At 33.8% G+C, this 19,596-nt stretch overlaps 1 protein-coding gene across 1 annotated transcript; it reads right to left on the reverse strand.

Annotated features, from left to right (window-relative positions):
- Positions 1 to 6,488: 6,488 nt before the first annotated feature.
- LOC140060599 (protein phosphatase 1B-like) lies at positions 6,489 to 17,045 on the reverse strand. The gene is made up of 5 exons (XM_072106879.1): positions 17,002 to 17,045; positions 13,123 to 14,162; positions 10,700 to 10,817; positions 8,483 to 8,594; positions 6,489 to 7,893 (listed from the first exon to the last, which is right to left on the reverse strand). The coding sequence occupies exons 2-5, from the start codon at positions 13,966 to 13,968 to the stop codon at positions 7,821 to 7,823; spliced, it is 1,149 nt and encodes a 382-aa protein (XP_071962980.1). The 5' UTR covers positions 13,969 to 14,162; positions 17,002 to 17,045; the 3' UTR covers positions 6,489 to 7,820.
- Positions 17,046 to 19,596: the final 2,551 nt, after the last annotated feature.

The following is a 19,596-nucleotide window of genomic DNA, read 5'->3' on the forward strand; positions in this document are numbered from 1 at the left end:
GCAGTTTGATAAACATATCTGTATGCTTGTGTGTATAAACCATAAAGCATAGAAGTTGATCATCGGGTTATTTTTTATCTCAACAAAAATAAAGCGCAATGCACTGCAGGTAAAAGTCTATTGTAAAAATGTAATTGGGTCTATGTAGTAAATTTAAACAATCACAAAAAAGTACAGAATCATGGTTTCATTAAATTCAAATAAACAGGTGTAGCTGATTTGTAATTTGAATAATATATTCAATAATTTACATATTATAGGAAGTATTGTAGACATTACTATAATTGGTAAAATTAACATTTTAGGATTCCATTTGATAATACACTTTTCAACAACACTGCATAGCAGAGTCGAAAATTGCATAAAGTGTATGGGAGAGGTAGCCTGCTGGGTAACTTAAACAAAAATCTTAGTGCCAATCGACACTACAGGAAGAATTTGCAACTGCTAAAATTCTCTATCCAGTTTGAAAGATTTCAAATAACATTAACATTCAACTCTTCACTACATACAGTACAACTATATACATCTTCATCTAACTATATATTCGGTCAACATATTTTACAATTACTTTCAGCCAAGGACGTTTAGGCTAACGAATCATTTTAGCAATTAGTTGCAAAGAACAATTTTACTGTAATGTTATCATATCAATAAACCATTTCAATATTAAATGATTACTGCAGTAATTCTACTATGCACTGTTTCATTATTACTGCAGTAAAAATCACAATACTGTAACAATAACATGTAGAAATAATAAATTTACTGCAGTAAATGCATGCATTGTCCTATAACCATTGAGTATTCAAATTTTACTTTTACAAAAACAATCACTATTAATATCTAATAATCAATTCTTATCAGTAGTGACATAAATTGTTTAGTTAGGTAGCTTAACATTCTCGCATGATGGAATTTATGGGCGTTTAAAAAGGGGGAGTTCATGAAAGTCTGGCAATACAAATACTGTAGCCAAATCCACTAAATACATGACCATCACGACGATTGGGTCTCTTCCTGGAGAAAACATTGGTAACCTTTTGTTTTCATGACACACCACGCGAATACGAGTTAATAATCTTTTTTACCTAATAGTTGCTTTGCCACATGTCGTAAGAATGAAAATATTTATGAACATTTCTGTACATATCCACTAAAGGCACTACTGCATTGTGTATAAAACACTGTACTTAAAAGAGTTATCTACACAACACAATTACAAATAAACTGCATTGCATAACCATATTATACCTTTTACCACAAATTCAACATTACCTACCATGTTACCATCCCATGATGATGTACCATGATTCAACATCATGGTATTGTTTTACAATGCCATGATGATGTTACCAATCACAATGAATATTAGAACCTTTACCAACCATTAATATTATTCAACATCAAGGTATCATACCAAGGACATACCAACAGACAATGTACCACATGTTACAGGGTACCATAGCATGTTACCATACCATGGTTAAACATCATGTTACCATACCCGATGATGTACGGTAGTACTGTACCATGATCAACATCACGGTATCATACCAAGGACATACCAACAGACAATGTACCACATGTTACAGGGTACCATAGCATGTTACCATACCATGGTTAAACATCATGTTACCATACCCGATGATGTACGGTAGTACTGTACCATGATCAACATCAAGGTATCATACTAAGGACATACCAACAGACAATGTACCATATGTTACAGTGTACCATAGCATGTTATCATACCATGGTTAAACATCATGTTACCATACCCGATGATGTACGGTAGTACTGTACCATGATCAACATCAAGGTATCATACTAAGGACATACCAACAGACAATGTACCATATGTTACAGTGTACCATAGCATGTTATCATACCATGGTTAAACATCATGTTACCATACCCGATGATGTACGGTAGTACTGTACCATGATCAACATCAAGGTATCATACCAAGGACATACCAACAGACAATGTACCACATGTTACAGGGTACCATAGCATGTTACCATACCATGGTTAAACATCATGTTACCATACCCGATGATGTACGGTAGTACTGTACCATGATCAACATCACGGTATCATACCAAGGACATACCAACAGACAATGTACCACATGTTACAGGGTACCATAGCATGTTACCATACCATGATAAACATCATGTTACCATGGTACATCATGTTACCATACCATAACATGCTAATGCACAGGAAGGTACATACCATATCGATATTTAGTTTGGTACAGTATTATTAGTATTACTATTTCATTGTTCCAATCACAAACATTATTTCACTCATTTCACAATTTATCTCTTTTCTATTTATTCCTCTGAGCTTTCAATACCTGAATATTTCTTTATTATTCATCGTAGCGTTACTCCTTCATTCGTCCCAAAAACAGAAGCTACCATTAGCACCAGTTCACACACTGCCAACACTAAGCTAACTCATTGGTCCCATTTACCACTAAAAAAATACTCATTAATGTATATCAATTAAATGGAGGAAAATATACAAAGAAATACTAAAGTAGTGTGCTTCACATGTTAATTTGTTGTACAACAAATTAGAGTTCATTATAGCTATTTACAAATGTATCAATAAAATTTACTTTTTAAAGATAAAAGATACTGTAAAACCTTGCAATGGTAAAAGCCCTTAGGGCACAATATTTTTGAAAACCAGAGCATTATAGTATTTATTGCAGGAACATTGTGGGGTATTATGTTGCGTCTAGCGTGTGCGGGTCTAGCAAAATATTAGCAATTTGAAATGTGGTAATAAATGATGTCATTGAAACTAGTTACAGTAACCAACAATACGCCCCTCTGTTTCGTCATAGTGGTATTGCGCATATTGCGAGAACGAGACTGCAATAAAATACAGCATTTATACAATTGGGGGATGGGGAAGGATGAATGATTTATTGTCTATGTACTACTATATAGTTTCTATATTGATTTAGAATATTTCATTTAAGAACTCATCAGTCTGATTGGAGGTTATGGCATAACAATATGCCTCATAACTGTCAAAATCTCTAATTGATTTTTAGTGTTTATCACTCAGACATAAATGTGTTAAATCAATTTGTAATGATCAAGTGAATTAGATTAGATTATAAACAGACGACAGTAGTAGAATAACAACCGGAACATTCTCAACCATATTTGATGTATAGCAAACCTAACTTTATTGTAAATGGGCCTGATCACATTGATGGTGCTACAGAGTACCAATTGTGTACACCGCCGACAGATTTGACGTGTCTGTGCACATGACGTATATTACAATGCTGAATCATATCAGCGAAAAATGGTGGAGTGTACCATTTTAGCATACGATGTTGATGTAATTCAGTGTAATATTGATACACGTTTCTATGATAACAAGAAGAGTCTTGAAGGAAAAAAATTTTTAGGTGTCGCTCTATGTCACCGATTTTCTCTACGGGTTATAATTTTACCTTTCTAATCCGCGTTGAACACAACCTTATTCTTCTACCTTATATTTGGTGTTTGGACCGATGCAATTTTTAAAATCTTGAACATTTTCACATTGGTATAGAAATCTATTGGGGTCTTGCCGCGCAGGTTCGAATCCTGCCGACTTTTAGAAATTCATAATATATTGTTTAATTTATTTTTCCAGCAAACTTATTACAGTATAATAATTTGATAAGCTGTTTTGTTTTTTGGTTCAAACTCGAGGTGAAGTCATGGCCGAGCACAGTTAAAATTGTTGCTGGAATTTCTAAATTCTTTTGAAAAAATGTTTTAATAGGAAAAAAGCAAGAGCACTTTTATGGAGATATATGTTATACATCATTACCTTTTAGTAATAAGAGTGCAACCAAAACCTAAACACTAAATTCCTCTGAGGCATTTTATACACATCGACTACATTCATACATTACAATTATTCTAACTATTCATTCTTAATATTAATTAATAATTAATTACAATCTTCTGACTTCATCTTCATTCTTGTCTTCATCAGCTTGCTTTTAAACAGTCTGTACAAGCTGGCTAGATATACTAGGGAACTTCAAAGAATTAAATGCAAGAGGGGGACTCTAAGAAGCATGCATTCCAGTTTCCCCCTCCTCCTCCTCCTCCCCACCACCCCCTTCTTCATTCAACCCTTCCTCATTAAACTCACCCTCATCGGGAACCCTCCGTAGGATAGAAGGTAACCATCCACTAAGACCCTGCAAAAAAGTCAAAAAAGAAATCTTGTCGTTTTCTGAAGACATTATTTGTTCATGCTCATTAATGAATGAATAAAAGCGTTTGCAAGTTTTGACGTTCGAAGCGGGAATGGGAAAGTGAAAAACAAGCTAATGAAGATGAAATCAGAAGAACTGTTCAAACTTTTGAAGAAAAAAATGGTGATATCTTAATATAGTTGCCAGAAGGTAGTATCATACGACAGAGGCTAACAAACATGATGCATTTACAGTAGATTCTGAGTACTGTATCTATTTCTGAAGTATCATAGGAATAATTGGTAATACAACATCACATGTATCAAGTAGTAACCTAATTCTTAACCTAACTTTACATGATACAGGCAGCACATATGATGCTGTATTACCAAATATTCCTATGATACTTCAGAAATAGATAGTATGTGCAGATACAGCACTGGGAATTGAGTGGTAATTAAATGATATTCACACACAAGATGGCAGTTAAAAGCTACAATGAAAAGAGTCGGTTTAAATAAAGTGAGCCCAGCTCGAAAAGGTCTAAAATTTGTTTGTATTCAAAAAATGTGACTATAAATTTGACATCTACAGTAGCTGTAAAATCAATTTCTGTTGTAAAAATAGATTTAAATTAACATTACATATGTGGTTTATAACTGTCTGGGAAGCCTTAAAAATGGTAACAAATAACACTCAATTACTGTATGCAATACAAATTTGCTTTATTCAAATAACTTGGTTGTATAATAATAACACTTGTATACATGGCTGTAAAGACTACAGAAATGCCCAATACTATGAATTCAGCATTGGGAAGGCTTCAGCATTGGGAAGGCTTCAGCATTGGGAAGGCTTCAGCATTGGGAAGGCTTCAGCCTCTACAAGAAATTCCACAGTTGTGGTGAGGAGGTACATTGAAAAGTGTAATCATTCATCATGGGTTTTGTTTGCTGTGTGGTTTGCATCAAAACACTTGCAGTACACATTGTGTTCGACGCATCAATGTAGTGGCCGCATCATGGATGTATTTTTTTTAAATTGACAGTCAGTCATTCTGACCAGTACTGTAGTAACCAATGCTATTATACCAATTAGTGTAAAACGTTCAATATTAAATCCTTTGCCTTTTGATTCCATGTAATACAAGTATTTCAATAGCAACAACTTTAAAAAGCATCAAATGAAAAACTGCAAAATCATTTTGTAAATTATTTGTTTAAGAAGAGGTGACGTGAAATGTACAAAGAATGTAATGATGTCAAATGCAGGTGTGTCATTGTCACACATGCAGGCAACGGACAAAAGAAAAATGTCATTAATTTATTCAAGAATGAACAATTCATACTGTACCACTCATACTGTACACATGAACAAATTGGATAATATACCAAAATTGCACTAGAACTTTATCAATGTTGTTGTTAACTTCCTAATGATAAATTTTACTGCTATTCACATAATTTAAAAAAAACTAGGGTGCACCTTGTTCGCAGTAAACTAAGAATTCTTAAACATCCACATAGGTTACACCCTGTACGTTCATGGAGCTTATAAATTGTGTACTTTAGCTACCCTGGTTAGTTGTATCGACTCTGCAATCAGAGCCTGGCGACAAATGTGTATGCCCAGTGGGCCACAAAAACTAATCGTTCGCATACATCATTTAATTTTGAAAAATATGCCGATATAGAAGGTGTGCCTTATTGTCTGATGGTTCCTTCCTATGCTGCTACAGTATTTCACTTCAAACCTTACACTCACGTGTATAATGTTATAAACTCACGTGTATAAGGTTATGCACCCAGGTGTATAAGGTTATGCACTCAGGTGTATAAGGTTATACACTCAGGTGTATAAGGTTATACACCCAGGTGTATAAGGGTATGCACTCAGGTGTATAAGGTTATGCACCCAGGTGTATAAGGTTATGCACCCAGGTGTATAAGGTTATACACCCAGGTGTATAAGGGTATACACCCAGGTGTACAAGGGTATGCACTCAGGTGTATAAGGGTATGCACTCAGGTGTATAAGGTTATGCACCCAGGTGTATAAGGTTATACACTCAGGTGTATAAGGTTATACACCCATGTGTATAAGGTTATGCACCCAGGTGTATAAGGTTATACACTCAGGTGTATAAGGTTATACACTCAGGTGTATAAGGTTATACACTCAGGTGTATAAGGTTATACACGCAGGTGTATAAGGTTATACACTCAGGTGTATAAGGTTATACACTCAGGTGTATAAGGTTATACACTCAGGTGTATAAGGTTATACACTCAGGTGTATAAGGTTATACACTCAGGTGTATAAGGTTATACACCCAGGTGTATAAGGGTATGCACTCAGGTGTATAAGGTTATACACCCAGGTGTATAAGGTTATGCACCCAGGTGTATAAGGTTATACACTCAGGTGTATAAGGTTATACACTCAGGTGTATAAGGTTATACACTCAAGTGTATAAGGGTATGCACCCAGGTGTATAAGGTTATACACTCAGGTGTATAAGGTTATGCACCCAAGTGTATAAGGTTAAACACTCAGGTGTATAAGGTCATTTTTGGGCTGAGGTTTGATATTCGAGTAAAAATATGGACTTATTGATTGCACGACATGATGCCAAAATGACACAGCACTGCATAGCATTTCCAATAATACTTAATTTTAGTAAAAGAATGTATTTAAATAAAAGAATAACTGTTATTGTTTGTGTCAACAAATCGTAAAATAAAAAATATACTCTATGTCGAAACCTAGACTAATTTTTATGGAATGTTATTGAATAAATTGTATTTCTCTAATATTTCACCCTTCTTTAGATATAAATATTAACAAATAGTTACAAGACAGTCTACAGTTAATTACATCTATCAATGCAATGGAAATTAAATGCACATTTCAATTCATTGACAACTTTAAAATGGCTGACAGACGTATTTTAATTATATTAAAATAAATTTTATGATAAAAAATTAAAAAATGAATTTTTTTGTTTCTTTTCGAATATACGTTATATTTCATTCAAATTATATATTAATTTTTAATAATTTTATAGTAATAAACAACTATCAAAAAGTACAATTAACTAGTGGTTATTATTTTCAGGTTGATCTTCTGGAGACAAATTGGGATGGCACAACAAAAGCATCTATATTCCATTTCAAATGTCAATTCAAACATTTTATTATCGTCTGAATAACACTGCCACTGACTATATTAGTAAAGCAGCCTTTGCGAATATCTATTGAATATTCATTAAACCATATGAATATTCATATGAATATTTTAACTATTTAATATTCATCTTTATATAACACTTTACAAAATGACTAACACTAATACACTGATGTATTACTTTTCCATTTCATGAATTTAACAAATTCCAGGAACTGTCGTTGTTAACAACAATGGAAAGAAATGGGAATACATTTCCTGACGGATATTTCCTGATTTTCCATTTTTAATATCTCCCACTCTGAGGAAATTCCACCAATCAAAGACAGAACTGGCTATATTTGCATACATCTATGGTGGGTGGGTTATGACAATGATTTTTTTTAAGTAGAGAGGTAAGGATGGTTCAGATAGAGCCTACCTCCTCTTTCTTGTATGTAGGATGAATGCTCTGCATCAGTTCTTCAATCTTTATCCGTCTAAATAATGCGCATAATAAACACAAAAGTAAAAGGAAGAGAAAAAAAATGAGTATGATTTATACAATATGTATTTTCATTGTTTAACTGTCTGAGATTTTGTATAAGTACTGACTTTCAGTTCAACAAAATTAAATGCATACATACATGATACATTAATAAAAATGTTGAAATTAGAAAGTACATTTTATATGAACAGATGTGCAGGCGAGTGCTGAGGCATTGGGTTAGGAAATTGCATACTACTTTTTTTGTAGCTTCCAATAGTTAAAAAAAACAAGTCATCTATTTAATAGAGCATAGGAATATCTTGTTAAAAGCTTGCTTGGGATCTGTCCCAATTTTGTCTAACTAATAGATTAAATTCAGCTTTATTTAACCACCACCGAGGCCCAGGTCAATATGGTTGTTCCACTTTCTTATGACGTGTACTTATTCATGCCAAAACAAGCCTACAACCTTGATGTGGATTCAACATAACATTTTTAATAGTAAATCTAGGCTACAGTACAAACAAAAACATAATGATTTTAAATGTTATAGCCTGTATATACGTCGATCGCATCAATTAAATGACATGCATACTCACTTAGCCTGCAGTCCACCTCCAGGGGGAAACTGGCCAATATCCTCTTCTTTAATGCCATGAAGAACATAAGGTATATCAACTTCTTCTTTATTTCCTGCATTGTCAAATAGTTCTGAAAGAGACAAAAAAATAATCAAAAGGCTGTCTATGTAGATCTTTGTACATTTTTTACAAAGACAAGACAGACATCAGTGTTTCAATACACTAGCTATTGGGCATATCAGAAACACTATAAAGGTCTGTGGGATCAATTGATTAAAATGCCAAATATAGCATATGAAATACAACCAGTAACAACAACACATGCATGCTTACGATTTGTAGATGAAAGGCCTAGCCTAATGCTTGGTTCCCACTAGGAACACAAAGACATAACGCAACGTTAGTGTGTTGACCAATCATAAGTGATGTTGCTTGTCATTGGTCAACATGCTTGCGTTATGTTTACGTCCTTGTCCTTCCTTGTGGGAACCAATTTCTTTACTCCTGTATCTGCGTGGCAGCATGTTAGGCATTGGACTGATCATGGAATTGAGAGTTTGAGACCAATGCTTGTCACATTGCTTGTGTCCTTTACTTATGTTTGCCTCTCTCCAACCAGGTGTAAATTATGTACCGGACCGTTGACGTAATAGCTAAGAGCGCTAACTGGCTCAACCCAGGGGAACCTGAGCAGTGTCCAGAGAAAAAAAACCGACATTAAAATATGTCGAAAAGGGCTAAAAATGCCGAGGTCTCTAGCGTTGGAGGGCCACTTAGGATTCCTAAACCAGGGGCCTTACACTTCTGCGTTACTATGCCACTGTACCTGAAAGGGGCAAACACAATTGCGCCGATTACTACTACTACCTGCATAATTATGAGAGCTGAAAGATTGACTTTATTATTATAACTATAACCAAGACAACATGCAATATATTAATATATATATAAATATAATATTAAGTAGGTAAAGGATTTGTCTTTTTAATTAGACTACAGTGTATGAGCTTGTAAATGTACATTTTTCTAGCCTAGATATATACATCTTGTACACAGTATTAGTATTAAACATGATGCCAAATAACTGCTCACATTGACAGACAGAATATCTGATTTTACATAACTAAAGCTACAACAAGTAGTACTTTTATTTTTTCTATTTAATGTTAAATCATATATTTGCCAGTTCCCATGTTATTGTGCTGATGTTAAAGCATCACACTGCTTAACATTGACAACTAAATTGATGTAGAATGTATTTTTGTATTAAAATCTTCAAATTGACATTTAAAAAGTCATAATTGGAATTGCCTTCTAAAGCAGAACATTGTAAAATGTAATTTATTTCAAACATAGACATACATTTTGTAAAAATAAGGATACATGGTCCTATACAAATTTTAATATTGAATGAATATTGAATTGCATACAAAAGCAAGAATTACAGTACAGTAATGTCTTGATATAACAGGTTATGATAATGATAATATTGGTTGACAATAATGTTGATATGGATGTGGTGGTGATAATGGCTGGACGATGACAATAATGTTGCTGTAATGTCGCAATGACAATTCTAAAAATAGTAGTGATAATGATATTGTTGTTAATTACAAGATTTCAATTTATGATGATGATAAAGTTTATGAAAATGGTGATATACTGTGCAACATACACTAATTTTTTTTTTATCACAACAAGCACATTTGGAACGATTGAGGACAACCACCGACATCACTTGATGCCAAAGTATAAATGTGTATAAAAGCAGCAACTATCTGAATAGGTTTAAGTAACATAGTATAAAACTGACTCCAAATAATGAGGCATCATTCCTGATGATGATGATCAAATAAAGATGGAAACGTTGAATCATGGTTTGCCTCTCATTATTTGGAGTCATTTTTATATTAAAGATGTACTGTCTCCCAAAAACCGAAAACAAATTTCACTTATAAAATGACAAAATAAATGGTTAAATTCAACCAACCAATTTCACTATTTTTTTTCTTAAAATCTTTAAATTACAGTTTTTTTGGTAAATACATTTTCTTGTCGATCCAATTTTTTTGGTCAAAGTGGATAAATATTAGGTGACGTTAAAATGGCATATTAAAAAAAAAAATGTGTAAGAATTATTTTTTCAGGGGGGGACAATACATCTTTAAACATAATCAGTTAAAATAGGTTTGTTAGACTTTTTTGGCTTCTCTAGTAACCAGCGTGTAACCTCACCTTTTATCTTTTTTTCTAACCATTCATCCAATTCTTTGTCTTTTTGAATAGCTTCTTCAGAGACTTCTGGGATAGCTTTTAGCGTTATTAATGTTATGCTCATGTTATCTCGGCTACCCTGTACAACAATACAATAACAATTTTAAATATTATATTATTAACATCATACATTATTTATAATTGTAACAACATCTATCTTACCTTAGGAAAGAAGGTGTTAACAAATATAATACTGATATCGCAAGCGAGTGCTAATAGCTTTTCAGTAAATTACTTATTATCTTATAATCATACATAATTACAGTCAATATTATTGTTTGTTTAAATTATTTATGTGTTGTTTTTCAAAATAGTATCATTTTTGTATATATTTTTTGTTGCTTATTTATGAAATTTATTCTACAAAAAGTTATCATTTTTGTATATTTTATATAATTTGTTTATTTATGTGTTGTTTTTCAATAATTGTATAATTTTTGTATATATTTTTTGTTGCTTATTTATGAAATTTGTTTTACAAAATGTTATTGTTATCATTTTCGTATATATATTTCTTTGTTTATTTATGTAATTTATTTTACAAAATGTTATCATTTTTGTAATTTGTAATACTGGCTAGCTTGCGAGTTATATAACTTTATTGTCTATTAAGTCCCAGACCTTATGTCTGTCAAATAAATGAATAACATATTGCTTGTACAATAAAAAAAATCACACTTTATAATCAAAATAATACAGTATAAATAGAGATACCTTCTACAGTATGTATATCAATGCAACCTGTTAATTCACCTACAGTATTAAGGGGACACCTTCGAAAAAACAAAGTGTTCCTTTAATACGGTTGACCCCTGAATAGAGGTTGACCAAAGTGTAAAAAAATCAAAAATTAATATATTGCAGTTCATTTCACAGGGAGGTGTCCCCTTAATAGAGGTGTCCACTAAATATGGTTCCAAAGGAGAGGTTTTACTGTATCAAATAGAAATGTGTTCCTTTCTTTTTACACAGCGAGTTCAATCAAATATCAACTGCTATAAGACTGGTTTAGTGTTGCGTGTGTGTAAGAGGCAATAAACATTAAGATAAGGATGAATCGGTCAGTGAACATGTTTTGTCCAGTTGAAACGGTCAAACATGTTTATAGCGCTGCAGTGGCTATTTCATTTAAATTGATCACCTGAATCGTAATAAAGTGGCCATTTTTAATGTAATCAACATATGAATTAAAAGTAACACATCAAAATATGAGATCTTTTTACTCTATTTTGCTGTTTTTGTGATGTTGTACATCATTTTCATACTGTATAATTATAATCCTGTATGATTTTTCTCATTCTAACAGATTTTCTCATCTTTTTTATCATTTCCAATTACCATATATCCTCTGGTATAATCTCACCTTCCTAAAACACAACATTGGGCCTACTTTGGGGATAGTATAGCCAGATGAACCATTGTCGGACATAAAGTAGGGGAGGGATTACACCAGAGGATATATAGAATTAATGTTCTATGCCGGATGTGTTTATATAATATAAACGAATACATTTATGGAAGTCTTTACCCTTAGGTCTGGATCTACAACTGTAGACCCAAAAAAATAGATACTGTAAGTAAGGCCAAAAGCAGGAGATAGTCAGCATAAAGGTCTCTGCCTTAAAAAGGTCAGTGGCCTGACTTTGATTGGGTTTAAGCCATTACCCTTAGGTCTATTTCCACTGTAGACCCAAAAAAATAGACGAGACCAAAAGCAGGATAGCAGCATAAAAGGTCAGTGGCCTGACTTTGATTGGGTTTAAGCCTTTACCCTTAGGTCTATTTCCACTGTAGACCCAAAAAAATAGACGAGACCAAAAGCAGGATAGCAGCATAAAAGGTCAGTGGCACGACTTTGATTGGGTTTGTTTGACAATCAGTAACAATTGTCCTAGTACTGCACTTCCAAATTGCTACAAGTATTTCTAGATATTGCACAGTACTGTACATTATTAATTATATCGGTAATAATATAGAAACAGGTTTTTATGATTCATATACAGTAATTCACAAGATTCTTAAAAGATTGGCCATAACGTGTCATTGACCTCTCAAATCAATGTCTTCCGTCTTCACAGTGCAATTCAGAATGTCTCATCACTATCAAATTCAGTTAAAAATTAACATAGCTTCTCTAAACTTAAGTGTTCTTAAGGATTTAGAAGACAAGCTGTAATTTCACGATGTAAAGCTTTGTATGTAAAGTGATGCAATGTCTTGCATTTATTATTTATAAAAATTTGAATTATAATTATGTATGCTGCAATAACAAATAATAAATAAGAATAAATTTTTTTTTTAAATTCACTGAAGAATGAATGGGAGGGTGGGGAGGATTTGTCCCCTAAGGAGGGCTTCTTATATTGTTAAAAACGATACATTACCTTAAATAGGCATGTGTCTACAACTTGACTGCAGATGTCTTGAAGGTCATGAGAAATTTTAAGCCTATCCAATATAAACTCACACGCATCCTCATTCTTCATGACATCCCAAATGCCGTCGCAAGCCAACACAATGAACTGGTCTTGGTCGCTGCGTTCCCGTACAGTTACTGTCGGTTCCGGAGACACCAGTTGTTCAATAGCTGGTTTATCGCGGACTAATTTATAATCGTAATCCCCCAATGCCCGGGAAACAGCCAGCGATCCGTTTACTCGTTGCAAGTAGACCTGACCGCCGGCTTTGACTATGCGCTCCATCTCTTCTGGATTTCCGGGCTTATGATCTTGAGTACTGTATACAGGCTCCCCATTTTGGCAGAGAACACCCCTAGAATCACCACAGTTAATGAAAAAGTAGTGCGTGGGAGAGATTAGTACACCTACAGCTGTAGAGCCACTTCTTTCGTTTCCGTGAACGGTTTCAGTCCAATTACAGATTTTCGCATCAATATTTAAAAATCCCGTCCTTATACCTTTTACAATGTTATCTATCGTTGGTTCTAGTTTTTCGACTTGTTGGTCAGTCCCTTTAAAATCGGAATTATTTAAAATTTCGTCCAATAGATTTTCGGCCGAATAACGCGCAACCTTCGGCCCCGCATGACCGTCAAAAATAGCAAAGAATGACCATTCATGCATGTTAAACGGTAAGCCGATTTTAACGGTGTGAGCATCCTCCATTTCCATACGCCATCCCTGCATACTACTGATGCCGTACGAAAGACCGTTCCCGTTTCCGCTCATGTTTTCCTTCTCAGTTTTCGGCTTTTCTAAAAACGATCCCATACTTACAAATTTGTTTGGGTTCTTCCTGAATTAATCTCACAATTTATTCAAACTGGTCTGTGTACATGTTCCAGGCTCTTATTCAGTGTTTTTTACATTCATACACACACGCACACTAACGATTACCAATTATTCACAATGTTGCTGACAAGTTGCAACGATGAGGTCATCACATCCTGGTCTTCCGGATTTCACTGCAATGATAAAAAAAATGACCAGGAAGTTGTACAGTCATAGCCCAGATTTGCGTGCTGCAATTAGAACATTTATAGTAAATAACAATATAGGAAATTGGCCATAAGGAAACAATTTGAAATTTAAATAAAATCCAGAAAAAAAAAATTATTCAAATTTTAAATGGCAGTTCTGTATAAAATTTGCACAAATTCAACAAGTTTATTTTGTTTGCAAAAAAAGGACAAATCTTTTAGAACAAATTTAAAAACAGTTTTTATTTATAAATAACTATTCCTATTTAAATTACATCATAAGTTTTCTATAGCTTAGAAATAAACACTTCTGAATGCTGCTAATCTTAATTGGATCAAGCTACTGTAACTCATTACATGTCAATAAAATAAGTGTGTTGAATAATACCATAAAGAACGAGTGTAAGTAATTGAATAAACAAATTAATTTAAATGTTATACAAACACATGATGTAAATCATTATACAGACTTAACCCACTATGCACTCAAAAGAAAGCAATTATACTGAATACACTTCTACAGAAAAATGGGATACCATGTACAGACCTAAAGCAGGCCTTGTCTTTTATTAAGGCGAGCGAGAGCGATCACTCACCTAACACACTACTAAACTGCCCTTGAGGAGTGCGATTTACAACACGCCTAAATTTGGTAAACTTCTGCACACCAAAATACAAACAGCACACCTACAGCACCCCTGAATGTATTGAGGAGTGCAATTTGTAGCACACCTACAATTTTCAAAAGACAAGGCCTGCTAAAGCTCTGTCTACACAAACTACAAATTAGTTTATAACAAGAAAAAGTGTGATATGCCCCAAATATGGTAGTGATATGACATCATCATGTCCATATATGGGCACATCACATTTTTATGTCATAAAAAGTTTGATAGTGTAGAGTCCAGAGCTTTAACAATTACCAAAATTAGCAAAAATCAGGAAATGGGATTTAATACTCAGATTGCCGCTTGCATTAGTTACATACAAAAGTCTGGAGTTTGAACTAGGGGTGGAATTACTGTACTCAATCATACAGTACAGTATACGATATGACTATAAATACCAACTCCAGCAGTTGAGTGCAAGCAAACTAAAGTGGTTTTAGGACTTACAGTAGAGCCTGTAATCTATGGATTACAGGTGCAACATATCATTTATTAAAGATTGGGAAGAATTTATAGAAAGAAGGAACAGTTTTTTTATATAATCTAAAAAACATTTACAAAATATGTACTGTTGGCATTTGATGTATTAAAACAGTTTATTTGTTTACTAGCTTATTTAAGCTCAACATTGATTTATAAGGCTTTACTGTGCTTTAAAATTCATTTTAATCTCCTATTACCATATCCTCTGGTATGGTATAATCCCAACCCCCTAGAACACAAAAATTAGGCCAACTTTGAGGGAGTGGGACTATCCGGGAACCCATGGTAAAGAAAAAAATTGATTGGTAAGCATTTCTTATAAAAACTCATATGAACTGGCTAGAGAAAGGACCATATCCAGACCTACTGTAAAGTCAATACTGGGACTATATACCCGGGGATATGCTGTTTGTGAAATCAGACATAAGTAGAGGGTGGGATTAGACCAGAAGTTGGATTATACCAGAGGATATATAGTATTGATTAATACTAAAGAAGGTTAAGAAAAGGGCCTTCAAATAAAACCCTTAGTTGCTGCAACTAGATCAATGTTTTAACTGATGACTGATGAATTGTATCCTTGTATAGAGTTCTAGCAACACATCGTTTCAAAACCCTAATTACATTTTTTCCAGATACTGATATTCTTTTTTCAATATGAACAAGTTTACACAGCAAAGCACATTAAATAACATTTTGTGAGGCTGGTACTACTGTATTTGTCTGTGGGATCACTTTTAATTAGCTAGACCATACTTCTATTTCAATACAAATTTTTGAAATTTTATAATTTTGAGACTCTTATTATTATTATTATTATTATTATTATAATTATTTAAATGTTTAATCCAAATCAAATAATGTGCACTAACTAAGTTTGTCACTTTGTTTTAATGTCAACATAATGTGTGTGTTCATAAAACAAAAGAAATGGTAAAGTAAGGCACTATGTTGAATGAACAAATTAGTACTGTAGGCCTACAGTAGGCTTAATAATATTAATTTATAAATTACAAATTTAATAATCAACTAATAAATCATAATGACTATATTTAATTTATTGGTCGGTAGGGATGATTAAATGAATTGAAATTTTGCATATTTTTGTTCCAATTCATACTATTAGTATTACTAGGTATATATTGTTGCTGAAACAGTATATTTCGTAATCTTGGAAACACGAAAAGTGTTGTAAAAATAATTGAACAATACTCTGTAATTGTTCAAATAGGTATTCCATTTGTCGAGGGCAAACAAAGCAAAAAAAAGGTTGACCTGCAAACATTCAAACAAAATTACAAAAATACAATCAACATGTTATATTAAAGAAAATAAACAAACGAGGGAAAAATTGTGTGCAAGTACAGTTTGTATTTCAAAACATGATGTATTTAGGTTATGAAAGGAGTTTGCATTTCACACATTTTCAAGCCGATCTCTTCTATCTAGGCTAGCCTACTTGTAGTAGTAGTAGTAATGCCTGTCGAACACACAGGCGAGGCTGTTGGCACGCTATTTGCTCTGCATCGATTAGGCTTACAGAATGATTAAGCTATAAATAGTATACCTAAAACAATTATTGTATCAAACTCTTACAAAACAATGTTCACAATTACAGTAACCCAGACCCTTACAACTTTACACTAAAAGGGGCTCAAATTAATCAAACTTACAGAAAACTAAAACACCTTCTCTTGGTCCCGAACGTTGAAGCAGTCCAAATTCGTTTTTACGCAATTTCATTGGCTAATCTTCATTTAGAAATACGTTATTGGTTAAAATAAATTACGTCATCTTCTATTTCGAGACGTTCAAAAATAGATTTTCAGTGTGTTTTATCAATGGATGCTTTTAACAATACAATAGGCTAATTTACAAAGGTTTTATAAGCTAGGTTTGGTTTTAGTTTCTGATATAACGGGAAAAAAAATAATGTAATGGCATCTGACCTTACCATGACTCACCTTTATTGAGCTTCCACTTTTATCGAGTGTGTATGAGCTCAACTTCAGAACAAAAGAAAGTTGTTTTTGTGAATTTATTAATTCAGATATAATAACCACTACACGTTAAACTGGCTGCCAGCCAGAGGTCTAATTTAAAGTAGGTCTGTCCATGTTGTTGCGGTTTTAGTATGTTGTTGATGCCCATTCCCTCTGGGGCTGATCTGAAATTTTGAAAATTAGAGGCGCAGGTCCCCCAGAAAATTGCACTTAGTATATGAAACAAAAAGTGTAAGCCTCCAGGACCAGCTCGACATGGTTGGGGGTGGCGCTAAGAAATTTTGGAAAATAGAGCTGCTAGGTGCTCGGAAATTGCACTTATAGCCTACATTAATATATGAAACAAAATCTAACTGATGAACCCAATGTCCTATTTACTTATTTTTGCATTGTAAATTTCAAAAGAGGGGTAGGGGAGAGAGAGATTGGAGCATACCGTTTATTTACTTAGAGATGGCCGGATTAAATGAAAAAAAGTGCCGCTTCGTTTTCAATGTTGGAGGGGGAGGGGAGGACACACAAAAAAATCGAGAACTTTCAAAAACAACTTATAACAGGGTTTCTGTCATGATGCTGATAACAGAAAAAAAAAACGGAGATTGTCGAAGTGTAACCTTTATCTACACAGGGAAGAGCAATTTCACTCTTCACTGATCATAAGTCAAATCGTCGTCGTCGTCAAAGCAAACTCTGATGATCAGAGCGTGGCTTCTCTAACGGTATTCTGAAACCATCTCCTGTTTTCTATTATCCTACTTGCTTGCTTCATAGAGCCAAACACATCTGTTATAGTCTTTTCCCATTGGCATCTTCGTCTTCCTCTTCTTCTCTTTCCTGGAATATAAGCCATTCTCTTCTCCATTTCATCTTGCCGCTTAATATGATCAAAATATCACAATTTCTGCTTTTAAACATACTGCAGCAACCAATCATTTGATACTCTAGGCTCTTTTCTTATGCTATCATTTGTGCGATGTTGAGTCCATGGGACTCGCAAAGTCCTTCGGTAGCTTGCAGGCATGTGGCCACTGTAAAGACACATGCTTTGAGAATGCGCAACTTGGTCTTGTCTTTTCCACACCACAGGTTTTTTATCCTAGTGAGAGCAATTGCAATCCCATGGCCAATCTGCTTCTGATTTCTTTGGTGTTATCTCCATCTCCTTGTATCCTGGCGCCAAGGTACATGAAATTGTCAACTTCCTCCAATGCGGATCCACTTATTTCTATGCTCTGCTTGTTTTCATTTGCCACTTGCAAAGAAACAGTCATGACTTTGGTCTTTTTCGCATTCATTTTTAGACAATGAGATATGCCTTCTTCATTCACTGAGTCAACAAATCTGCTGAGGCCAGGTCTTGACTTCGACATCAAGGCAGCATCGTCTGCATATCTTTAGGTCAAGAGTGTTCCCTCCAACGTGTAGCAGATAGTAACTTTCAGACCGTTCTTCTGTCACGTCATAGCTTCTCGCATTAGGCCTATGTCTTCTGTAATGTTGAACAGAGCCGGAGAAAGAATGCAGCCCCGACGGACGGACGCCTTTCTTAATGGTAAACCAATCTGTAGTTCCACACTCAAGCTGACTGCTGATTGCTGATCTTGATAAATATAATTTATCACATGTGCTGGAAACCCCATCTTCATCATGATGGACCAGAATTGGTTATTATTATCTTGCATTGTCAAAGGCTTTCGAGTAGTCTACAAAACAGATGAACAAATCTTGCTGCATTTCCAGATTTGCGAATCAGCATCTAAAGGTTGAAGATGTGATCACGAGTTCCACCCAAGCCAAATACAGAATATACAAGAAATATTTCTTACAAAAAACGCCGCTCGACATTTTAAAATTAATCACTGTTCTTTCTTCATGTATTAAAAAGATGTCCTTTATTCGCAAAAATACATACAAATTAAAGATAGTTCTTTAATTATGAATCATATTATGCCCATTTTTTCACTAATTAATTGTAATATAAATACACAATTTTTAATAATTATTTATGGACATTTTCTTACCATGGAAATGTGTAACAAAAAAAATATGTTGGTTAATCGCAAAAATACACACAATTTAACATAGCTATTTATTTATAAATCACATTATGCCCATTTTGGTGGGTGTTGGTAATCTGGTTGTATTTAATTCATTGAATAATTGATATTTCTGCTAATTTTCAACAGCTTTTGAAAGAAGACAAGTGTACCTTTCCAACAATGTATTATTTGCCAACAAATATTAATCTACTTATTGAAGTTCAAA

Source organism: Antedon mediterranea, chromosome 10 (genome assembly GCF_964355755.1).
Source record: "Antedon mediterranea chromosome 10, ecAntMedi1.1, whole genome shotgun sequence".
NCBI lineage: Eukaryota > Metazoa > Echinodermata > Crinoidea > Comatulida > Antedonidae > Antedon > Antedon mediterranea.